The 26,945-nt window shown below is 35.5% G+C and overlaps 1 protein-coding gene across 1 annotated transcript; it reads right to left on the bottom strand.

The window, feature by feature from the left end:
* Positions 1 to 3,806: 3,806 nt before the first annotated feature.
* On the bottom strand, positions 3,807 to 26,440 carry aacs (acetoacetyl-CoA synthetase). The gene is made up of 18 exons (XM_077715698.1): positions 26,237 to 26,440; positions 25,053 to 25,156; positions 24,299 to 24,419; positions 22,907 to 23,020; positions 21,908 to 22,005; positions 21,106 to 21,220; positions 20,922 to 21,003; positions 20,292 to 20,445; positions 18,438 to 18,518; positions 18,225 to 18,349; positions 14,377 to 14,441; positions 12,040 to 12,162; positions 8,901 to 9,014; positions 7,714 to 7,839; positions 6,603 to 6,672; positions 5,925 to 5,983; positions 5,640 to 5,842; positions 3,807 to 4,822 (listed from the first exon to the last, which is right to left on the bottom strand). Exons 1-18 carry the CDS (start codon positions 26,364 to 26,366, stop codon positions 4,685 to 4,687), a joined length of 2,022 nt encoding a protein of 673 aa, XP_077571824.1. The 5' UTR covers positions 26,367 to 26,440; the 3' UTR covers positions 3,807 to 4,684.
* Positions 26,441 to 26,945: the final 505 nt, after the last annotated feature.

Here is a 26,945-nt window from a genome sequence, read left to right as displayed (position 1 = left end):
GAAAAATAGATTAAAAAATGACAATTATTGATTTAAAAGTGGGAAAATTAGGAAATTTAATATACATCTATACTCTTCATTTAAATTTGATCCTAAAACAAAAAGTCACAACTCAAGATTTACTTTCCCGGGCCGCACAAAATGATGCGGCGGGCCAGATTTGGCCCCCGGGCCGCCACTTTGACACCTGTGCTGTAGTCAATACCTTTATCGTTATTCTCAAGTTGTAAATATTGTAATTTCTGTTTACACTTCCTTTGATTCACGGTAAAAGAAACAACAAATCGAAAGTTTTCACGGAAGAAATGATTTACGCCATTTTATTGCCTCAAAATTAGAGATTATAGACAGAAAAGTCCAGTGACCGGCGAGTTTGTGGACTAAAACACAAGCGGTCATACAAGGACAAAACAAGTTCGCGTGTAAACTGGCCTGGCTGTATTTTAGTGTGTTTATTTGCACGTGTACACAAGAGAGAGCAAATTTGGAGTGTGCTTCTGTTTAGTTTAGTCAGTGGGTCGGTCAATAGTGAAAGTGGAAGCCTGCCTCATATTTGTGTATAAGTGTGTGTGAGTGTGTGTGTGTGTGGGTGTGTGTGTGTGGGTATGTGTGTGTGTTTGTGTGTGTGGGTGCCCGGAGATCGATGCGTTAATGGAGTGCGAGCGTGGGAAAGAAGGTTGAAGTCATAAGAAGTAAATAGAGCGCACAGAGGATTTCATTTAGTCAAGGACGGATGTCTTTTTTTGAAGAAAACACGTTGGATATAAACAGGTGCCAAAATCCAAAATCAATGGCGTTCCGGTGCGGAATAATAACAAAGTCGGACAGTACGAGCTATCCTAATCCTTACAAGATAAAGGGATTGGCAGATTGAATGTTGTTCTTGTTATTAGTTATCAAGGTATGGGGTATGAAAGAAAATGTGAATTGATTAAGTTTTGGAAGCTAGCAAGCTAATGGAGACGTGTGATTGTTTTTTTTTGGGCAATTTGATGGAATTTATTTTATAAAGCTTTTATTCTCAATAAGAGTAATAAATTAAATAGCATTTTTTTGTTTTAGGGTGTTGGCAAAACACAATATGTTTTTTGTTGGTTTTGGTGTCAAAGTTTGCCCCAAAAAACACTCAAAATAGGAATATATCGGTTAAAAAAAAGACTATTTCCTTCATTTGAGTTCTAAATATCTTAAATTTGTGTATATTTTTCTCAATAGTTTTTGTTAATGTTGAGATATTTGCCCCAAAATTAAACAAACATTCCATTTCAGGCCACGTTAAACCCTAGCTCATGTTTGCCAACGGACTGCTAACTACAAATTATAATGCTAACCAAACAACATAGAAGCCTGTTTTGTACAAAAAGGTTGTTTTTTTTTTGGTTCACAATAGGCAAAAAACACAATTTTGGCGGGTTTAACCCGAATCAAGGCTTGTGTGAATACATAAATGGTATAAAAAAATATATTTATTTGTATTTTGGGTACTTGTAACTGTCATTTTTGTTTAAATTAGCTTGTGCTAAGTAACATTTCCATACTTTTAATTTTCCCAAAAATGTCCTGGAATGTTAACTATCAGGCACTTGAAAGTTGGCACTTTTTTTGCAAAATCTTTTCTTGCAAATGGATTCAATATTTGAAGCCCAGAAAAAAAGGGAGAGCTAGATGGAAAGAGAAAAAAAGGGGAGGATAAAGAAGTTTGTGAAAGCACCTTCATCATCTTTTGATTCTCGCCAAGAGTCAACTTTTGAGCTTTTGACGGTTTTCCAAAGAGAAAGAACGTGTCGACGCAAACGGGACACAAATCAAGCTGTGGCGGTCGGTGGGAGTGCGAGATAGCGCCTCCTGCTGAGCTATAATCCACAAAAAGAAAGACATGATTGACAAGTGGGATTGGTTACAAATAGAAACGTGTTGAGGTTTTTTTTTGGGCAAATAAAACACCTTGAAAATAGAAATAGAGATCAATCTGTACTTGGGAAACGTAGCATGCTAACGTGCTAAAGAGTTGACAGGAGTTCGAGATAGAATTATAGAAAGTCATTCCTCTACTTACAAATGCCTCGAGGTACAAAATTTTCAGGTTACAAACCTTTTGGGGTTGAAATGAGTGCCTCAAGATACAAAAAATATCAATACATTTCCTATATCCGTTATTTTATTTTGAAATTTTCGCATTTACACTGCTTCTCGCTTGACAATTTCCCTGCGCTCTCATTGGCTGTCACACCACAACAAGCCTCCATGTTTCTTTGACCGCTACTTAAACTTATGCTAGCCTGATGTTAGCTTTCTGACAATTGTGCACAACCACTTCAACATGAATATATTTTGATGGAGGTTTATTCATTTTTATGGCTTAGTAAATAATTTTGAGATCATTTTAATGGGTTATTAAATAATTTTAAGATCTTTTTAATGGGTTATTAAATAATTTTAAGATCATTTTAATGGCTTATTAAGTAATTTAAAGATTATTTTAATGGATTATCAAATTATTTTAAGATCATTTTAATGGGTAATTAAATAATTTAAAGATCATTTTAATGGCTTATTAAATAATTTTAAGATCATTTTAATGGGTCATCAAATAATTTAAAGATTATTTTAATGGGTTATCAAATTATTTTAAGATAATTTTAATGGCTTATTACATAATTTTAAGATAATTTTTGTATGGCTTCACATTTTTGGGACACTTTGATGAATTTTTAAGGGTTTAATTAGTAGTTTTGTGGGGACCTTGGAACAAGTTAGATAATTTACATATAAAGTACACCTCTACTTACGAAATGTTGTACCTACAAAAAAGTTCTGGAACTAATTAATTTCTGTTAGTAGAGGTATAATTCGTAAGTAGAGGTACAATTCGTAAGTAGAGGTACAATTCGTAAGTAGAGGTACAACTCGTAAGTAGAGGTACAATTCGTAAGTAGAGGTACAATTCGTAAGTAGAGGTACATTTGTATAAGCAAAGAAGAATATATATGTATACATGTCAAGTTGGAAACGGTTTCCAATAACAGCATAAATTGGACTCAAAAAACGAGCCCCTGGTTCCTCGACTCCAACGGAGGTCTCATTAGTGGATACTGTACAATTTCATACGCTGAATCTCATAAAGTGCCGCGTTCTATTACGACACTTTTGGGGGAGGAACGCCACTAAACACGAGCGTCTTCTGAAGCAAAATGCAAACATTTCAAAGTAGACGCGACTCACTTTAAGTTCAGGTCGGTCTTCCCTGGTTGATTGACAGGTGTTCGCACCTCCAAAGGTTAGTGGGAGTTTCTTAGAGTTTTTTTGAAAGCACACCATGTCAATCAAAATGATTGACAAATACACACTCACACTTCCACACGGAAAATATTTTCGTGAAAAATGCTAGGACGGGAATTCAATGCTTTCCGAAAATGTAAACAGACATGTATAAAAAATATTTTAGTCATTTAAAAAAAATCATATAGCAATCAAAATGCATGTACGTTGTATTAAATACAATATTGTTATAAAATTGATATATAATAATAATGCAATGTATGATTTTTAGGAAATTATGATGATTTTTAACTAAAAAAATGAAATTTTGTTATATTTTGATGATTCAGTGCATAAGGAATTAAATCAATTTAAGTATATTACATAATGCAATATTTTAAGTATATACAAATGATCAAGTAACAGTTGTAGATGATTGTAATAATTAGCTTCAACATGTATTGTGTTAAATTAATGACCAATTTATCAATTTGACATAATGAATGCCTATAATTGAATAAAAAAATATACCCAAAAAAACAAAGACATTCAAAAGAATCTTTACTCATTTATTATGGACAATGATATTGTATGTATCATGAGATAATTATTATAAATATTTTTCCACTTTTGCAACATGCAGAAAGACAACATTTACAAGACATGTCAAGAAAATTAGCGTTATAACAAATATTCCACAAAAAAGTACAACAAATGTCTGACATTTGCATAAAAATGACTCCATGGAATGAAATGAATTTGTCCGTTTTAGCATCTTATTTCAAAAATTTTGGACAAATATTTACAGTCGTATAATTATGTTCATGTTAGCCGAGTTTGTTGGTGGTTCATGGAACCAAATTACTAAAGTTACATTCCCTTTCATTTATCTGATCGGTAGGAAAAATAAACCAAAAAAAAACATTAAAACCTTTCTGTACACAAAGCAGCATCTACAAAATATTGGATATCGAATATATTCATATCACAGATTATGCCAGATTGTATTTTTGACATTTGTTTTCCCAAAATTGGATTTTTAGGGCTTTTCTCCGCCAAAAAAGCCTAATTTTTTTTATCAATTTTAATAAAAATAGATCACAAAGTTAAACATGTATTGTTTCTTTAAAGTATTCCTCCAAGAATGCAATATATCTCAATACTTTTGTCTAAAAAATGTTTTTTTCCCAATAATTTGTCTTTCTGGTCAATTACGATAATCCAAAAAACGTCCCAAAACTTTTGTTTTTCCAATCCGATGAAGTACAGAACAACAATGTCCCAAAACTTTTGGCTGTTTGGCTTGAAAATTTATCAGCAGATTTCAAAACCAAAGTGCGAATGCTAATGCTAACGCAAAGAGTTGCCATCTTTGTTAGTAACCGTTCGTTGTTTTAATCGTTGAAAATGTGTCTTTTTTTTTGGCTCAGAAATTCTGTAATTCCGGAATGTTCTTGTAGAGATCCAGAGAATCGGGATTGGAGAAAGCCCCCCGTTGGGATACTTCACGGCCCGCCAGAACTTGTTTGACCGCCACTTCCACCTTCTTTCCGCTCAGCGTGTACTAGACGGCAAGTATGGCGGGTTTGGTTATCATTTGGATAGAAAATGGGGTCGAATTGGATCAAAATGGACGTTGAATGAATGAAGTGGAAGGTGAGGAAAAATGTTTTTGGTTGGAAGTTTTGGGTTCAATTATTAACGAATGAAATAGGGGATGACACGGATGCAAACGAATCAGAACGTAGGATAAGTTTCGGTAACCGTGCAGTCGAAATAAATTTTTAAAACGTTTTTATTATTTTATTTTTTTAAGTAAAATATTTATATTTTTTCTTTAGTTTACCCTGTGTGGTAAAAAATGGGGTGATTTTTTTGAGTCATGGGAGATTTTGAAGTATTGTAAATATGATTAATAATAGATTAAAATGTGTCGTTATTTTATTCCCAGGAGACTATCAAAGGCTCAGAAATGAAAGAATTTATAATAATTTTTTGCACTTTAAAAGGTTCATTTCACAGTTTTTACTTAATCAAACTACTTAAAATTATTGACCAATAAAAATGAATGAACTCATTTATTGATTATTTATTTGTTGTTGTTTTTTGTGCAATTGGTGGTGAAAGTTTTAAATGTTTATATTATGACAAAAAAAATCATTCAATCAAAAAAACTAAACATTTTTTTTGTCAAGTAGGCGGATAATTTTGACCTGTTTTTTGTTCAATTCGATTATATTTAAATCGAAAATTCACTTTTTTGGACCAAAAATAAAACCTTGTGTTTGAAATGTGGACAACGTTCCAATTGCTTAATTTCAATAAAATCAAAACATTTTGGAGTAAAAAAAAATAATAATAATAATAATTATATGACTTACCGGAATATCTGCCGTCTCCAAAAAGAGGGCTGGAACGTGTCGGGCGGACAGCGCTTTCCGAATGGCCGCCTTGAGACGGGTTGCCAGATCGGTGCCAAAGGCCTCCCCGGCGGCCATTTTCAGAAAGAGGATCACCCTCTCCTCCCCGTCCGAGTTGTACTGAGGGACGCATAGGCTGTCCGACACTTCCTCAAAGGCCTCCACTGCCATAAACACAACAATTTGCCATTTATTTATTTTTTAAATATGAATTTGATTTGTTCCGAGTTGAACTTTGGTGCTCACCAATGTTGTAGATCTCCGAACTGCCAAAACGGACACCGTTTGGGTTCAATGTTCCGTCGCTGCGTAGCAAAAAACAACAAACCAAAATAAGAAACTTTATAAATGACTGACAAAAATAATGTCAAGGAAAACTAGCAGTCATTGTACATGTCAATAAAGTTACAGGATTGAAATACATGTCAATATGATGTAATTTTTTCCATTGTTCTTTTATTTTCAAGTCATTTTTGTCTAATTATTAATTTATTCAGATTTATATTTTTTTGTTTAATCTTGATTCAAATATTTGTGAAGGATTTTGGCATTCTAATCATGCAATTTTTTTCATCTATATTCAATTGTTTTACTATTCTTTTGCCAAAATATGCAGTATTTTGCATTATTTCCTAAATTGTACCACTTGCTTTTTCTTCTAATATTTAAGTATTTCATCCTTATTTGCGAATACATCTTATCTTATCTTAAAAATGTGAATTTATTAAAAATATATTTACTCATTGGGTGATGTTTTGAGGTGCTTCTGTATTTTCCAATATTAATGCAACACAATAAAATCTTGTCTATTTCTAAATACTACATTTTCTCCCTCAAAGTTTCCTTCAATTTAATGTCAGAAAGTTACTTTTTATGATCTTGACAAGCATAATTAACGGCAGGATAGCGACAGAGTTTACCGACCTCCTGCCGAGCATGACGACACCGCCCGTCTTGGGATTGATTTTGCAGTAGTCGCCGTGGGCCCACACACCTAAAAAAAAAAAAATTGAGCAAATAAAAACAAGGACAAGTCATACAGTAAATGAGCCAAATCCAATATTTGGAGAAATGTAGAAAAATTGCATAATGGGAAGATTTTTCATTACAATTATGGAATTTTTGTGCTAAAATCAGAGTCATTGCAATTTTTAAACAAAACATGGCTCATAAAGTCAGATTTAAGAAAATTCCCAGTCCAAACAAAGTTCCTCAATGGCAACCAATAAATGAATACACAAAATATATATTATATACCATATTTTCCCGACTATAAGGAGCACTTCAGTCTTAAATTTTCTCCAAAATAGACAGTGCGCCTTATAATCCAGTGCGCCTTATATATGGAAAAAACAGAAAAGCAAAAATGAAAAACCACCACTGTTGGATATTAAAAAAAACACAAACGCCTGAACTGAAACAATACTGTTAAATATGCAGATGCCATCTTAGTTTACAACATCTTCCATCATATAGCTCCTCCCCCACTGCAAGATTGTATACAAAAAATCCAAAACATCAACAATGGCTGGCTCTAGAGGTGACTGTAAAGTAGTGAATGCTTCATACCTGGAAGTCAATAGCAATTACCCTATTTTCACCACTATAAAGCGCACTTAAGTCTTAAATCTTCTCCAAAATAGACAGTGCGCCTTATAATACAGTGCGCCTTATATATGGAAAAATGTCATTCATTGAGGGTGCGCCTTATAGTCATGAAAATACAGTATATATATATATATATATATATATATATATATATATATATATATATATATATATATATATATATATATATATATATATATATATATATATATATATATATATATATATATATATATATATATATATATATATATATATATATATATATATATATATATATATATATTTTTTTTTTTTTACCAACTCTGATCATCAGAAAATGACACACTAGGATTTGTGACATGCACCAGTCTCTCTGAAGGACTTTCCAAGGATAGAAAAGCAAGAATTTCCCTTTAAATTCAGCCAAAAAGAGCATCCTACTGACCTGGGAATGAAGAGAAGTAAGCTTTGTGGTACTTGCTGCCATTGTCATCGTTCCAGAAATGCGTGGGCTGGCACGGGATGGCTTTCAAACACACCAGCTCGCCACTTTCTCCCCAAACGGGCTTACCTGCATACACAAACATGCACATTTTTACACTTACACAAAGGACTCTTTTGGCGGTTTATATTCCACACTTTGCTCTCCCTCAAGGCGGTGTTAAAGTGCTTTAGCGAGCTCTTTCCTAACAAAAAGCCTCTTTAAATGATCCGGCGGTCAGCAGGGGGACAGCAATCAATGAGGGGGAAACAGGAGGAAAGACTTAAAAGCTAAGTAGAAACTCTATTAGAAAAATGGCTTCTGTTTTGGGTTTATTTTTTTTTACCTGAGAATGTTCTGCTTAATTACTGTTGGATTAAAAAGAAAGCACGTTTGCACTGTTATGGGAGATCTTTGCTCAAGGTGGAATAACTTTGCAGGGTTTCTGAACCATTGACCTTTGCCAAACTCCGCCCCCAAAAATGACCACTGGCCAATCATACGTCCCGAAGCTGTTAATGTATATTGTTTATATTTTGGGTATTACATCCGTATTGCTCCAAAATAAATGACTAGTACTATAAATCTTCCATTGATTGCTGTGACAGTTTTTTTTTTACCAAAACGATTAAATACGTGTTTTGTTTGAAAACTAGAAAAAAATAATAAATACAAAAAATACTGTTTTTTATAGATTTTTTTTCAGCTCGCCATTTTGACAAAGGTGATGATTTATTTTGAAACATGAAGCCAAAAAAATCTATAAAAAAGTATTTTTTTTTGTATTTATTATTTTTTCTAGTTTTCATACAAAACACGTGTTTAATCGTTTTGGTAAAAAACTGTCAAAATTCTGTTTTCCACTTCAATATTGAAGATAATAAAAGATATATTTTGTATCCTTTTGAAATGAAAAATAAATGATTAAAATACGTTTTCCCTTCCAAAAAAACCTAAAATCTAATAAAAAATGCTTTAGAAGTATAAAAAATGGACTATTTAGGGTTTTTGATCCATTTCTTTCACCCAATTTTTTAAAACATTGAAATATTATATCTAAAAATGGTCCAACCCACATAAAATCGAGTTGACATTAATGCGGCCCGCGAACCAACCCGCATTTTCCATTTATGTCCTTTGCTTTGCAGTACCTTCAAAATTCCACGCCTCCACCGCCATGCCCAAATTCCTGGTCTGGATCTCACCCCGGTACACAGGAACAGTTGGATTCTGACCCATAAAACACGACACAATATCCGTACCACCTATAAAAACACAAAAAAACCCAAACATATTCATTAACTGACTCAAACCTAGCCCACAAATGTAACATTTCCACACATCCATGCATTTCATTGCAAAAAAAACCGTCCAATTGCATATTTCCCATGAATTTCCTAGTGTTGAATTTTCCTCATGATGGACTTTACTGCCACATTTCGCATTGACTAAGCAAAAATAATAATTTTGACAACTTGGAAACGGCTTAAAATGGCCAAGTCGAGCCAAAATGGTGGCATATTGGATCTTTTTGGCTGTGGCTTCTCAATACTTTGTCGTCAAAAGTCATCTCCAACTAATTTCCCACTACCGAGTGAAACTGCCTTCAGGGCTGATTTTCATATTTCTCCGTCTTTTACCTTTTTGTACTTTGCAATAATGCAGTATTCCCGACAACTGGCATTCATCTCCTTTCCTTCCCATTGTTCGACATCTACCTGGCATGCAGTCGTCATCCATCTTGTTTGCTGCTCTCTGCCCCTTCTATCTGTTTTTTTGTTCTTCTCATCAATCCCTGGTTCTCACTTTTATGATATCGGGCTCTGGTAGCGAGCTTTAATGAGATCCCGTGAGGGACGATGGAAACTTCTGATTAAACGCGAAAGCTCACGAGTGGGAAGATGCACAATTATTTCATTATTGAGTTGACTGACTTATATGGGCGGGCACTCAAAAGGAGGATTTTGGGCACTGTTGCTTTCGTATACAGGTGAAAGTACATGTCAGCCAATCCAATTGTACTTATCTCATGGACAAATCATATTTAGATAGTGTTATTTGTCATTGGTGTAAGAACATTTTTGAAATTCTCCGAAAAAATAAATATATACCGAATTTTCTCACATATAAGTCGCGTCTGTGTATAAGCTGTACCCTAAAAATTGCCTTGAAATGGTTGAATTTAGCAATTTCTCTCGTATAAGCCGCACCATGATTCACAATTTTCACCTAAATATTCATGGTTTTAATAGGGAGTACAAATGTTTTACTTTGAAGGGAACATCTTAAGAAAAATTATCGCATATGATATTTCTGAGATATTGTATAAATTAATTGCTGTATTGCACATTCCTAAGGAAGGAAGTCCCTTAAAACTACCCTAAAATCATTGAATTTTACAATTTCTCTCATTTAAGCCTGTTTTAATAGGGAGTACAAATGTGTTACTTTGAAGGGAAAATCTTAAAAAAAATCAGTGCACTTGGACAAATTCAAAGAGTAAGTCAGGTGACCAGTACAACCAAGAAGTGTGTCCATAGCGGTCTAGTTTGTCATCCCTAGGTAAGATGACGGCGCCCTGAGCGAGCAATAGCAGGCACAAGTGATTTTTTTTCACATTTTATGCAAGATACGGTTAATTTTTTTCTTCAATTTCATTCATAGACGCCAAAATATATATTTTTTTAGCCTTTTATCTGTTTAATTTTTCTCTATTTGGAAATAAATGACCATATCGTCTTGCATTATGGTATTTTGTTTTTATAACCTTGCAGTTTCATGCATGTCAAGTCTAATTTATGCGCATATAAGCCTTACCCTAAAATTTGTTTTGTGTGATCCCTGTAATATTACCGTATTTTCACGACTATAAGGCGCACTTAAAAGTCTTAAATTTTCTCCAAAATAGACAGTGCGCCTTATAATACAGTGCGCCTTATATATGGAAAAAATGTCATTCATTGAGGGTGCGCCTTATAATGCGGTGTGCCTTATAGTCGTGAAAATACGGTAATATCAAATATTCCAAAAGCTTTATAGGTGATCCGACAACTCAGTATTTTAACAATCATGAATCAATTTGAGGACAAAAATCCAACTTTTTACAGTGTGTAAAAACCCATTCTAGATACGACATAGTAGAAAATAATCAGAGAGACTTGAAGCTTGGACATATGGCCAGTCAGACCATTTCAAATCAGGATGAGGGAAGCCAGCCGCCAAAGTGTTAAAATCCCCCATTGAGTAACCACGGGAGTCTCGCATCACCCGTCCAAGTCATTTTTTTTCTCTCTCTTACGCATACGCACACACAAATGGATGGTTTGTGTTGGCAGGGTAAAATGGGCAAAGGGGTCCCGTCACATATGGCGCGGTGACCACCGGTTGGCCGCATATGCTAGGATAAATCCTGACATACGCACACGTGCGGTCACGGCCCGGGGAGGTCAACTTTAGGTGGGCTGATAGCCAATGGCGTTGAAGCCTGCCGTTGCCCTTGACGACGGGAGAAAAATGGGGTGTGGCTTGCTATTGAAATGGATGAAAATGAACATTTAAGGATAGAATAAGTGGTCAATAAAAGTAGAAAAAATCTAATTTTCGAGCATAAAAAGTGGATAGTTTTATCTAAAATGGCAATTATTTTTAGATTTATATATATTTATATTATATAGCTGTTAACTTTGACGATTTTTTAAGGGGAAAATCCAAGTGTCAAATTGATTGTCAAGACGACTGTGAATATAATATATTTTTGGTGGTTGGGAAAATCTATTTATGGATGTGTAAAGGCCTTTTTACAGTCCGTCTTTTCATGCTTTCTTTCTCTATTAAGTGTGTGTGTGTGTGTTTGAGTGTGTGTTTGAGTGTGTGTGAAGTGTCAGTCAGTAAATGTTAAAAGTTTCAGAGCTCACGCGGCGAGACCGATAGTATTCTTCCGCCCTGTCAACACAACAATGAGCTGAAAAGCGGGTGTGCTTGTGTGGTAAAAATGTGTAGTATTTTTGCATTTCTTTTATATACAGTAATCCCTCGAATATTGTGGTTTATGTGGACCAGACATGGCCGTGATAATCGAAAAAACTGCTTGGGAGTTTCAGTGTGGATATTCTTTTTTATGAAATTACAAAAAAAACTAAAAATTTAAATAAAAAATTTAAAATTCCAAAGAAAGAAATCCGTCATGTAGTGAAGATGTGAAAGTTGAGTCGTGAAATAGTGAGGGATTACTGTAATATGGGTGATAAGACTTTTTGTGAAATTGCTACTTTTAGGAGAATGAATAATTACCGGAGATGGAGCCCAGCAACACGTCGCTTTTGATGCAGCGGTACACGTAGTCGTAGCTTTGGGGCTTGAGGGGAGAGCCGGTAGACAGGATTGTGTGCAGAGATTGGAGGTTGTGGCTTTCGGCTAAAGTAAAAACGAAAAAAATGAATTCAACAAAAAAATTGTATTAAAAAAACAAAAACAGGACATTTCCAAGTCAAATTGGATTACACACATTTCCCTGTATGACCCAATAAGAGATTTAATGGCTATAACTGCCAATGTAAATGGCAACAAAGTAATGTCAATATTTTACAATGTATACTTTTAGTTAAAAATACAGTTTTCTACATTTACAACCAGCCAATCAGCCAATACAGAAAAACAACAGCATTTTAATAGCATAATATTTTTTTAAAACACAATTCCGATCCTCTGTTCAACAAATTGAAGGATTTCCAAGCCTCTGTTTTCTTTGATTTTCCTAAAAAAAAATTAACAATAACATTATTTATCGCACAACATATAAAATACACCAAAAAATGTCAAGACAATCCCATAAAGTGGCATTTTGACAACACACGTTTTTTTGGTTTAATCCTGCTAGCATTGCAAAAGTCAAAACAAAAATAAACAGACGTATTTCGACAAACGACTGGTCGCCAGATTCCCTAAAAACACGAGTCAAACTCCACCACAGACACGACGACAGTTGACAGCGGTCCACGGAGAACTCCGCCAGTAAATTTGCGCCGGAACAACGAGAGCAGATGGACACGATAAGGATGATGATGACAACCGACGGAGACTGCTAATGTCCTTTCGGCAGTTTAGCCGTCCAACGCAACAGTTTGCCGCGTTTGCCACTAAATCACCAGCATAAAAGGGCCCGTTACGCTTATTCGTAGCAGTGGCCGGGAGCGCCGGCTAATTGCTTTTAGTGTTGCGGCTCTCCGGAGACGGCAAAAAAGGGGCCGGCGCTCGTAATCCGAACGGTGTCGGTGCTTATTAGCCGCCCCGCTAATCTTACGACCCGATTCCCCTCGCAAAAGCCCAGCGCGCCGACCGTCACGTTGCCCTTGTTTTGGCCAGGTTAAATAAAAAAATGTAATAAAATTTGGAGCAAATTGGCGCCGTAAATTGCCGGGGATGTCACGATTCAGACTTGAGTGTTATAACACGGGTGTTTGGAGTTGAGGTTGATTAAAAGGGCAATTCGAGAATTTCCGTTTTTGTGTGTGGGAAATTGTACGGTGGGATATAGCCAACGTGTCAGGGATATTTAGCGTATCGCAACCCTAGTGAGGATAACGCAGATTAGAAAATGAATGAAGGAATTCAAATTTCCTTTAGCATAGCTCCATCTAGTTGATGTACAACACTAATACCACAACTACCACAACTACTACATATACAAAAACAACAACTACAACCACTACAAAAACAACAACTACAACTCATACAACTACAACTCATACAACTACAACTCATACAACTACAACTCATACAACTACAACTCATACAACTACAACTCATACAACTACAACTCATACAACTACAACTCATACAACTACAACTCATACAACTACAACTCATACAACTACAACTCATACAACTACAACTCATACAACTACAACTCATACAACTACAACTCATACAACTACAACCCATACAACTACAACCCATACAACTACAACCCATACAACTACAACCCATACAACTACAACCCATACAACTACAACTCATACAACTACAACTCATACAACTACAACTCATACAACTACAACTCATACAACTACAACTCATACAACTACAACTCATACAACTACAACTCATACAACTACAACTCATACAACTACAACTCATACAACTACAACTACAACTAATACAACTACAACTACAACTAATACAACTACAACTAATACAACTACAACTAATACAACTACAACTAACACAACTACAACTACAACAACAAATACAACTACTACAACTGCTACAACTACTACTACAACTAGTACAACAACAACTACAAATATTAAAACAACTACAACTACTACAACTGCGACAACTACTACTACAACTAGTACAACAACAACTACAAATATTAAAACAACTACTACAACTGCGACAACTACTACTACAACTAGTACAACAACAACTACAAATATTAAAACAACTACAACTACTACAACTACAAATATTAAAACTACTACAACTACTACAACAACTATTACAACTACCACAACTACTAAAACTACTACAACTAATATAACAACAACTACAATTGCTGCAACTACTACTACAACTAGTACAACAACAACTACAACAACTACAACTACTACAATGTTTGTTTCTTACCTGGTTTGAGGTTCTTCTCCTGCAACACCGATAGCCATTTAGCTCCGGTACCGAAGATGCTGATGCTGAGTAGGCAGAAGAGACGGAAAATATGAATTATCAGTAAGATGGGTCATCTAAAGCCATCACTAGCACCAAAAAAATGAGCATTCAACGTCAGCCTTCACAATTTCAATGGTTGGCAAGTCAGTAGCAGAAATTCTTTCAAAGTTCGTTTAAGATAAACCTCGAAACATGGCGTGTAGATGAAGAAAATATGATTTTTTTTCCATCTTAGCTCGGTGCTATCGGGCTTCTGAAGGTGAACTTCGTGTAATCTATCAACAATCAAATGAGCAAATGAGCTGGAAAAAGCGGGACATTAAATTTTGGTTCATTCTAAGGATCACATGACAACTCTTTCAAAGTCTTTTCACTTTGATCGCGACATTTCAGAGCAAAATAAAAAGGAATCTCAAGTCTTTCTTAATATCATTTGAGATTTGTATCCATTTCCAGAAGGCTTATCTTAAGCTTCAAACAGCACAATCATGCTAGATTATTCTTTTAATGCTTTTAAAAGTTCAGGGTTTGAAAGTTGTCACCTTTATAATGCTCATAGATGACACTTCATTCATAGACGGTTAATTTGTGCGCATATAAGCCGTAACCTTGATTGTCATTTTTTTTTTGTTTTTTTTTTTTATATTAAATGGGGGGTGGTATATTAATTGTGGGGGGATATTAAATGTTTTTAATTAAGTGAGGGTGCGGGAGAATATTAAAATGGGGGGTTTTATATTAAATTTGGGGTCGGGGGTATATTAAATGGGGGAGGTGGTATATTATTGGGGAGGTGGTATATTAAAGAGTAAATAATGAGTGCCGACTTTCTGTTTTAGGGTCAAATTAAAATGAAGATTATATATGTATATTCAATTTCCTGTTTTTCCCATTTTTAAATCAATAATTTTCATTTCTTTGATCCATTTTTTCTGTGTTTTTAGTTCAAAAATCCTTTTGTAAAATCTAAAAATATATTTAAAAAAAAGCTAAAATAAACATTGTTTTAGATATATGAAAAAACAAAATATGCAGGGCTTTTAATCCAGTTCTTTTAATCCATTTATATTAAAAAAAATCTAAATATTATATCTAAAATGGTCCCAGGTGAAATCAAGTTGACGTTAAAGCAACCCGCGAATATACCCAGGTTTGACACCCTTAGATTAAGGCCATCACGTAAATTTAAGGATTTAAGTGTACTTTTTGGGCAAAAAAATAAATGAAAAATGACCCCATGCCGCCGTGACACCGAGACGGACAGGAGCTTTTAAAGAGGAAGAAAGTTTTTTTTTCATTTTTAACCAATTACAGTGCAGACACATTTCCCACATTGCAGTTCTGCAATCAGGGTCGGGTGAAGCCCTCTGGGAAAGACTGACAAGAACATTTTTTTCAAGCCTCGTCCTGCCAAGAGAGGTTGGAGCCTTTAATTGGGGCTAAATCTGTCAGAGTCTTAAACTCATAGTGAGTCCTCTCGCCTTTTGATTTGGATTTCCACTGCTCCGCTCGCCTTATTACATCCCATAATTGACATTTACGGCGACTGGAAGTTTCTCTCTAAACGTGCGTGGATGGCAATCTCTTAACAGGGTGAGAATTTTTGGAATTTACAGTAAATCAGGGCGGGATTTTGTCACACGCGAAAAACAACAAGTTTCTGAGGATTTTCCCAAGAATCTTTTTCATGATTCCAAGTTAAATATTTCAAAAGAGCCATAAAAGATTCCTTTTTTAAACGACTCTATGAGAATCTTAGGAATTTACAGTATCAAAATCAGGGCGGGATTTTGTCACACGCGAAAAACAACAATTTTCTAAGCATTTTTCAAGAATCTTTTGAAATGTTGAACTTGGAAACATGAAAAGGAGTCATAAAAGATTCCCTTTAAACGACTCTTTGAGAATCTTTGGAATTTACAGTAGCGCAATCAGGGCAGGATTTTGTCACATGCGAAAAACAACGAGTTTCTAAGCATTTTTCAAGAATCTTTTAAAATTTTTAACTTGGAATCATGAAAAGAGCCATAAAAGATTCCCTTTAAAATGACTCTGAGAATCTTTGGAATTTACAGAAGCGCAATTAGGGCGGGATTTTGTCACGAAAAACAACGAGTTTGTGAGCATTTTTCAAGAATCTTTCATGATTCCCAGTTCAACATTTCAAAGGAGCCATAAAAGATTCCCTTTTAAACGACTCTGTCAGAATCGTTGGAACTTACAGTAGCGCAATCACAGCGGGATTTTGTCACACTCTAAAAACAACAAGTTTCTGAGCATTTTTTCAAGAATCTTTTTCATGATTCCAAATTCAACATTTCAAAGGAGCCATAAAAGATTCCCTTTAAAACGACTCTTTTTTTCAAACCTTTTTTTTAGACAAACCCACCCAATTTCACGTCGCCGAGTAAAACCGTCTTTTAGCGGCTGAACATTGAAAATAATTCCGCCAAGATCGACGGAGCCAATTTAACGTGAGTCGCTCGGACCAAACGTAGCAATTTTCCCCAGGATGAACACGACTAGAAAAGAAGAAAAAAAATGGCCGGTTAATCCAGCACGCCCGAACAGATTGCGTTGACTTTTTTTACGGTATTTCACTTTGTGATGTAATTGTCGGCGACCCGCGACCTTTGACCCCATCAACGGCTCGGATGAAAATGGATTGATGTGAACCCACGGAGTCAATCCCATCACACTGTGTCCACACTCCTGTTTGCTTCCCCTGAGGGATGGACATATCTTTTTTTTACGGGGTTAGACATTAGTGGTTACCATAGCGATGGAGGAGACATTACGCAAGAGCGAGCGGCGTAATCTTTCGTTTTTTTGGTTTTGTTTGCTTGGCGCCAAAGTCGATGGTTCCCGATTTTGTTTTTTTCTCTTTGTCTATCTACCCAAGACGCTTCAGTGAACGCGAACCCGGTCACGCCTGGTTTCGTTGTTAAACAACTCCGCCAAGCGCGGTCGGTCACGCAGCTCCGGTTGCGGAAAAAGTGAGTGTACTTTGTACCAAAACAGAGGACTGTATTTGATGTATTGGCCCGAATATAGGACGACACCTCTTTTTTTTAAGATTCAAGTTTGGGAAAAGACCAAATTCCATTTTTATACAGAGAATAATCTTAATAAATCATCTAAAACATGTGATTAGTACATTAAACTCCATGGAAAAAGCTAGTTATTTTGCTTGATGCAAAAAAACGTCCATCACAATGGAATGTTTAAATATGTAAACAAAAATGAAATAATATTTGTTCATGAATTAGCATGACCCACAATCACTTATGTGCAATAACAATATGCAATATCTTAGATTGTGAAATATTTTAGAATTTTCCTTGCCCAGATATGATTTTTTATATTTTTCATATTGCTTATTTATGTTTTTTTTTACTGGGAAATGCACTTTGTGGAGAAGCACCACCAATTTTGTTATACACAGCTGTGTATAGTGACAATAAAAGCTTTTGATTGATTAAATTGGTTTGTGATTAGTAAATGAACCAATCTACTGTGATAAAACAACAAAAATTGCAATAACAGCATTAACAATCAAAAAGTTCAGCTTTCACTTTAAATATTATTGTTGTGAATGACTAGATGGCGCCAAATAGCCTTGAAGTGAACGCTTTACTCTGTCTAGACCCCGAATGTAAGACGACGACAATGTTTCAGTCTTATTCTGATGAAATAAAAATGACTTATAGTCGGACCAATACGATATACTTCCCAGTATTTGCAATTCATACCCAAGTGTTACTTTTATATGTTTTAAATTGTCTAAGTCATGTTTTGTGGCTCACCCCAGCGTTTCAGTCAGATTCCACAGGACGTCGGGGGTCGGCATGAGTGGCGATCCGTCATACAGGACCACCGAAGCGCCCACGGCCAGAGAAGACACCAACCAGTTCCACATCATCCATCCCGTCTGAAAACACAGAGACCGGTTCGAATCGGTTAAAATAAGTCCAAACAACAAAGTGAGACGGAGTCATGTGGTCGTCATGGAAACCTACGGTGGTGTAGTAAATGATGACATCGCTGCTGCACATGTTGCCGTGGAGAATGTGTTCTTTGAGGTGTTGGATGAGGGTCCCCTACACACACACACATGGAAATTAAATTAGAATTCAGAACCAATGTTAAGGGTTTTTAATGAAAAGAAATAATTGGGGTTTCCAACTTGCATTAAGGTGTCAAAGTAAGGTTTTAAAGGGTTTGAACTTGGTCTTTCCTTGTTATTTATGCTTAATCGTAGTCTAAAAAGTTGGAGGGGTGTCTAAACAACGGCCGGCGGGCAGTCCATGGCTAATTTTTATTGGCCCTCAGGAAAAGATGCATATGGACCACAAAAGAATCTTAAATTGAACCTACATTATGTTGCATTTCTCCATTTTAACACGATTAAAACTATATTATTTTTTTAAAAATGTGGGAAACTAAAATTTTAGTATTTTGTTTGACATCAATAAAATTGAATTTATCAACCGTGATTAATCACATGTAGTTTATAGTTAACTTCTAATTAATCATTTTTATATGTTAAAAATTATGATATATTTTACAATATCCATAGGATTATGCTTAGATAAGACCAAAGAGTTAAGATACTTCAACATATATTTTACAAACTTGATTTATTTGAACATAGCCCACGGAGAAAATTTTAAGGATTTTTTTTTTTAAATGGGAGGGGCTTAATTGAATTCCAAACAATTGCAAGGATTCTAATTATGCACATCTTTTAAAAGTAGAGCTTTAAAACAAAGTTAAAGCTTTAAATAGTTCCAAAACAGACTTACATTTAAAATGAGGAAGGTTAAGAAGTAGAACGGGTTGAATTTGGAATTAGTAGTATTTGGGATTTTCAAAACTAATAGCCAATCAAACAAGGCTTTCCTAAATTCATTGATTTGCCGCTCCTTGCCTTTTTCTTCACGCACGTTTGTCAGCATATTAATTTTATTTGACACTTTTCTTCAACTTTTTCCTTCACCCCCCGCGAACCGTCATCACTGGGCGTCGACGTGAAAAGCCCCCCCCCCCCCCCCCCCCCCCCCCCCCCCCCACGTGTTTCATGGGCATCCCAGGCGTCGTTTTTTTATCCCGACAGTTATTACCGCCGGGACACGGATCGAGAAAAACGTAAGCGAGGCGGCGTAATTGGCAAAATGTTTTCACGATAGCGTTACGGTCCAATTACGGGGCGCCGTTGAGTCGTCGGGAGTGCCACGGACTGAAATTGATGGAGCGCATGAGAGAGGGAAGACTGTTAAGGGGTGAGTGGGTGGGTGGGTGGATGGATATGTTAGTATATACTGTGTGTTTTCTAATGAGAAAAGCAATGCAAAGCAACTTTATGACAAATATCTGTCACAAATTACTGTGTTTAAAGGTTTTTAAAATGTAATTTCAGTTTTAAGTTATTGTCAGCCATTGACGGGGATAAATGTCTAACCCTATTTGATTGACTTTTTGGCGAAAGTGAGCCTTTTAAACTTGTTTTTGTTTTAAAGTAGGTGTAAATGTTTTAAAATGAATTCATTTGTATGGGTTTGTAAGGCGTTCTAGCGTTGAAATTTGATATTCTGGAGGATGGAACTTTGCTGCCCTCTGCTGTTTGAGCACGAAGAGACAGGCATATAATCACATTTAACAACACAATGGCTACTTAATGTTAAATAATGAAACATTTTAAGGGACCAAAGAACATAAGTATACGAAATTGAGTAAAGTGCAATAGGTCGGACATTTTTTGTTTTGTTTTATAATGCTCGTGTGGAAAAAAAAGGTCAGGGGGAGGAGCTTCCGGGGTCGTATGATGAGTGGAGAATTTTGTAAGGCATTTAAGTGAGAATGTATGCAATTACCCCTGCTGAGTGGACCATACACTTGGGTGCCCCCGTAGTTCCCGAAGAGTACATGATCAAGAGCGGGTGGTTAAATGGCAGTTGTTCGAACTCCAGCTGAGGAAGTTGATCGCCGTCACCGCGACCGGACGCCAGGAAATCGTCGATGAAAACGCTAATTGGAACAAAAGAGACAGTCAAGCATTTTTCCTGTATTTTTTGATCATTTTAAACTGTGTATGCAGTATAACAACTGTTGTAGAGGATTTTTAAAGTACATTTTTAGTAAAACTGATCTGGTTTTACCCATTTTGCCTCTAAACCGGATCAAATCAGTAAAAATGTCATTGTCGATTGCTAATATTGTCATGCTTTAAGCATGATAAAAGGACCCGCCCTTTTCACTATATAAATATAGCGCGTCAGCAAGCAATGTACTCATACAGCGACATCTACAGGATCTTGAATTTAGTGCATACTGATTGGGCGGAAAATTTTAGACTTTTAAGTACACCATTAGTGAGTAAATATGTGCCGTTGTTGTACGTTGTTTTAATTGCTTAATAAGGTGAATTGCAATTATTCATAAGGGGAGCAATTGAACCAAGTGGACAGGTATGGGATTGCAGTCTGTCCTGTGTGGAAGAGTACCTGTTGGGGATCTTGGAGAGGTCAACATCTTGTTTTTTGCGAGCGTAAGGGATCACCACCACCTTTTGGAGATCCGGAAGACCTATGGAGAGAAATAGGGTGACGTGGGTCAAGGCTAATGTCTGGAATAAGGGGGGCGGAGTCAGGATGGGAGTTGAGGTGGGGTTTGACGGGGTTAAGACACCTTTAACTACACAGTTGAGCTTCTCCATGTGGTCGTGAGTTTTGCCGTTGTACACCACGGCGGCAACGGACAGGAGCAATTTGGGCTGGATTTGTGAGAATCGATCCAGAACACCCTGAAGGTACACAACAGAAACACAAGTAAATAATCAAGTGTGATGACTAATTTTCTCTATTATATAAAGTTATACATTTCTAAATCAATGTTTTTGTGTGGTTTTACAGTAATCCCTCGGATTCACTACATGGCATTTTTTTCTAAAAAAAATTCATAAAAATGTGAAAACCCACGTTAAAACTCAAAAATGGAAGACACGCCCTCATTTTAGTAATTCATTTTTTTAATATTTACATTATATTTAGATATTAATGCATTACAGTCTTTTGAAATGCTTAAATATTTAATAAATATACACTTTGATATTGTACTTGTATTTCTGTATAGGCATAAAAATATGTATTTTGGTAATTATAGTGATTTTGGTTCTACTTTTTTTTTTTTTTAAATCGCGGCCATTTTTGGTCTACATTAACCGCGATATTCGAGGGCTTACTGTACTTGCATTGTAGCGCCCCTCACTGGGCACTAGTGAAGCAAAAGGTGCAATACATATGAGAATAAAGCTAAAATAATTACTTGTGGAAGAGATAATAAGAATTCAGGGTTTTGAGTACCGTGACTATAAGTCACGTTTTTGTTAAATATTTTGGTTGGACGAGTGGTTTATACTCTGGGCTCAATCGACTTACATAAATGGACATATTGATCATATTTCTACACATAAAATAAGATTAAAACTTACATTAACTCCAAAATCGACAGACGTGGAGCTCCAAATGGCGCCAATGCTTGCCGCTGCTAACATGGCTTCCACTGCATGGATTCCATTGGGCAGGTAGCCTAAAAAAAACACACACGTGTATAAATACACGGTCAAAACAACCCGACAGAAGCTGCTTATCTGATAACATTTATCATGGTGAGTTTAGGAGCACTTGTTGTAATGGTGACCTATTTTTAAAAATTATGGTACCGTTTCCGGAGTGTTACGACGACGTATGTGGACATAAATGATTTACAGATGCGATTAATAGCGTTAGTAGCCCCCATGTGATGGCGCTGGCGTGTTAGCTCATCAGCTAAGTGCTTTTATATCGTCGATACAATAATAGGATGGACAAGGACATGGCGGACTTACTTGATTTGGAGATTTTCTACTCCTTATAATATGCTAACAGTTTATTAAGATATTTTCTAAAATATGAAAAAAAGAGCAATATTAGTAATTTAGAATAGCGTTTGGAGGTTACATTTTAAAGATAGAAGTAAGGTATGCACTGAAATGCATGATATTGGCAAAAAAGTACTTTTCAAAATATTTGTGTATTTTTTATTTAAAAAAACATGAATTCTTAACGCTTGGATTACAATGAACAAAAATGGTCATGTGATCTGGTACTGTCATTTTAACAAAGCATAACATAATAAATGATGTTCAATTCCAATAAAATTTTAAACTGTATTAAATTATTTTGACATTTATTGTAAACAACCTGCAGCTCTAAATTTCCACTCTAAATTTTCTGCTTTTTTCTCCTTTGTACTTCATTTTTTTGTATAACCCCATTTGTAAATATGTAAGATTGTAGGTCATTTTTATTTAACCAGCTAGCCTAATTTTTACTACCCAAAAAATAGTTTGTCTTATGATTAGTTCAAATCACTGTTACAGTTTTTTATTATCTCAACATTGACAAAATGTATTGTTTTTCTTTGTGAATTAGCATTCTAGAAAACTTACCCACAACTCTGTCTCCCGCCTGTACCCCCATCTTCCTCATGGCCGCGGCGAACAACGCCACGTCACGCCTCAGTTCCCGAAAAGTGACTTTCACAATCTCCTCATTAGCCTCGGCTGAAAAAAAAAAATGTTTTTTTGGTCAATGGAGTTTTTTTATGGCTCCAGCACCCCCCGCGACCCTTGTGACGATAAGCATTTCAGAAAATAAATGAATACTTTGTGTTCAAGATGATTTAGTTCAAATACATACATAAAATATATATATATATATATATATATATATATATATATATATATATATATATATATATATATATATATATATATATATATATATATATATATATATATATATATATATATATATATATATATATATATATATATATATATATATATATATATATATATATATATATATATATATATATATATATATATATATATATATATATATATATATATATATATATATATATATATATATATATTGTTCAGTTGACTATTTTGCATGTTTGATGCAAACAAATATCAGAAAATAATAAGAGTTATAAGTTTTATGACTGTGGTTAAAAGGCAGTAGACGGGAAAATCTATGGAAAAGTGCATTGTTAGCGGCTAGTAATTACAGCCAATGGATGGAAGCATAATTATATTAGGGCTACAACAGAAGAGGACACTCATGCTAGCTAACACAAATACACACGGATACACTAATGTACACACTCGGTCGGGCCTATTCATTGGCAAGCCGAGTAAATGTAATAAAGGGGACAAGCATTGATCGTGACCACCTAAAAGCTCTCCTGGTAGAAAAGATCAAATCAGAGGACCATAAAATCAACTAAAAATAAAACAATGATTGGAAATAAACAGTAAGGTGGTGGGTAGAATTTTGGTCATAAAGTAGGAAAGTAATCAAATTGAAAATGGCATTAAAATTAAAAAAAAATAAAATGTATACTATATATTTACATTAATCTTGAAGCCAAGAAACATTTTTGAGCGTTTATTTATCTATTTTTGCTATTTTTGAATAAATAAAATTATTAAATTATTCAATACTGCAGTATAATGTTGATTACCTTTTAAATTCATCATCTGATCACATTAAGACTTAAGAAAAATTAACAATTGCATTCAGGCATATACGCATGTCCTTATTTGATCAGAAATTTCAAATAAAAATATGTTTCTTGTCATCTAGATTCAACAAAATGTCTAATTTTACTTCAAATATGCATTGCACTCCAAATCCTGAATAATACTACTACAAATCAAGTATCTACTATCACTAAGAATCATAAACTTTGACTAAAATTGACATATAAAAGGATTTTTTTCATATTAGGACCTCCCATTTTAAATGTACTTCACCACTTGTCTACTCACTCGCTGCATAAAGCGCAACTTTATCCTGGTCGGCGTGTTTGAGCAAGTTCTCGGCGTAGTTCAGGCGAGCCCCCGAAAACCACTCGGGAACATCCGAAATACACTTGGACAAGTCCACCACCTGGAATACAAACAAGTTCACACATGTGATTGGCCAAAAAACATTGCAAATATAGGTATATAGACACAATGTACACACGGATGTACGCACAAAACACACAACATTATCCAATACTATTTACTTATCTTACTTTATTATATTGTATAAATATATTTCATCAATGGGCAATGGAAGGGAAGCTTTAATAGTTTTAATTTCATTTATGTTTTTGTCCAAAGGTCTGGATTTTCACATTTTTATGAACTTTAAAAATATATACCATATTTTCAAAACTGCAAGGCGCACCGCATGATAAGGCGCACCGTCAATGAATGACATATTTGATTTTTTTTCCATATATAAGGCGCACTGGTTTATAAGGCGCTCTGTCTATTTTGGAGAACATTTACGACTTTTAAGTGCGCCTTAAAGTTGTGAAAATACAGTATTTTAGTGCCGAGTTCTAGTAGCATGCCAAGGAAAGGGGAGTGGCTTCTGCTTTCAAGTTTCAGCGTTCATTTTTGCATTTTTATGAACTTACAAAAAATGTAATTTACAAAAAAAAATTCCCCAGAAAAAAAATCAGCGATGTAGTAAAGCCGTGATATTCGAGGGATTACTGTATATACATATTGCTGCATTCTATTTACTGACCTGGTCGTAGGGTTTGGAGCTGACCACGTCACAGAAGCTCCACACTTGTGCCCAGAAATCGGCATTGCAATCCACAGACCACTGGTACAAGTCCCCATAATTGGCTGCAGTTAAAAGACAAATATCATGGGTGAAATGGCAAATCATCTCAGCATTATTCACCATTTAAAAAGGTATTTTCATTTTAGCTTTTTACTGTCAAAGCTAAATAGGTTAAAATCTAACCCTAACCCCTTTTCTGGGCTAAAGCCCTGAATATTCAGTTTTTTTCTAGATCTAAAACAATGTTTATTGTAGCTTTTTAAAATATATTTTTAGATTTTACAAAATGATTTTTGAACTAAAAACACAGAAAAATGGATTAAAAATGACAATTGTTGATTTAAAAGGGGGGAAAGTAGGAATATGTAATATACATCTATACTCTTCATTCACTCAATTTACTTTCCCGGGCCACACAAAATGATGTGACGGGCCTGATTTGGCCCCCGGGCCGCCACTTTGACACATGTGGTAAAGCGCATCCGCCGCACAGTCCTGGGGTCGTTGGTTAGATTCCAGGTTGGTCCCTTACTGTTTAGAATTTTGCATGTTGACCCTGGGCTTGTGCAGGTTTTTTCCAGGTACTCCAGTTTCCTCCCACATCCCCAAAATAACCAGGCTAGCCTGTTTGAAAACTCGAAATTCCCCCCTAACGTGAATTATTGTCCTAAACTCGTTGTACCCTGCGATTGGCTGGCTGTTGACCCCCACCTGGTGCTGGCCTACGATTGGCTGCACCCTCCGCGACTCTTCAAAAACAATAAATGAAACTCTTCACATCACTTCCATGAAGTGCAACTGTAAATACAATAAATGACAAATACTACAATTTAACCGAGGAATTGATTTATTTTTTGGGCACCTATAAAATAAAGTTAATAAACCCCATTTACCCTCTTAAAGGAATCTTTGTTTCATTTTTTAGCAAAGGTGGAAAAACACGTTTTTTTGTGTGTTGACACTGGCTGGCCTTAGTGGAGTAACAAGGAACTCACTTGTCCTGCTTGGCCCGAACTAGTAATCCCACAATGGTAAAGAAGGCTCAACAAAGACACTAAGTTAAATTAAAGCCAATTAAAGCCAATTAAAACCACCGATCGAACGACCCAGACGGATTGACCGATGGAGTGAGCGATACTAACCCAGATTGAGTCCATGCTCCCGGTTCACCTGCCGCCTGAATTGGTCCATTCGCGTCTCCTTCTTGGAGTTTGGGTACCAAAGCACCTTGTTGTCTTCCTCCATTATTGTGTCGCTTTTGTCTTTGTACATGTTGGCGTCCAGGCACGTCACGCCTCTGGATCCCGTCAGTTGGACTGAATGCTATATGCTAAGCTAACAAGCAGCTGGTGTTGGCTCGCTGTCCCTGACTAACTCCGCTGTTCGCCTGGAAGCTAATCAGACTAGACCCGAGTGGTGACGTCACTGCAAATGGTGCGTTCAAGAGCGAGTTGTGTTTTTGACTTACGATCCAGTCTTCCATTTGCACGGCTAAATATAATGCGTTTATTTCTTTGTTTATAGACATATTTTGTTCTATGTACTATTCATATCCTCCATACAAGGTTTGTCATTGAAGACAATGAGAGGCTGGTCCCTTTAAATTCAAAAGTCTGAAATGCAGTTTTGTTTATTTTAGCTGAAACAATTTTAGATTCCTTTTATATGATTCCACTATTAATTCTCCTTAAATAAAACGTAAGCCTAAAACTTTGTGTCTGTTGTGTGATTAGTTATTTCCTTTAAAAGCGCAAAAATATTTTTTTATGGAATTCTTATACATGTAAATTCAGGAACTTTATGACTACCATCTTTCAAAACCTTAATGACATTGCAAACTTGAACGCCGCA

The sequence above is a fragment of the Stigmatopora nigra genome, chromosome 4, assembly GCF_051989575.1.
Source record: "Stigmatopora nigra isolate UIUO_SnigA chromosome 4, RoL_Snig_1.1, whole genome shotgun sequence".
NCBI lineage: Eukaryota > Metazoa > Chordata > Actinopteri > Syngnathiformes > Syngnathidae > Stigmatopora > Stigmatopora nigra.
The sequence above is the reverse complement of the archived record's forward strand: the minus strand, read 5'-3'. Positions and strand labels throughout refer to the sequence as shown.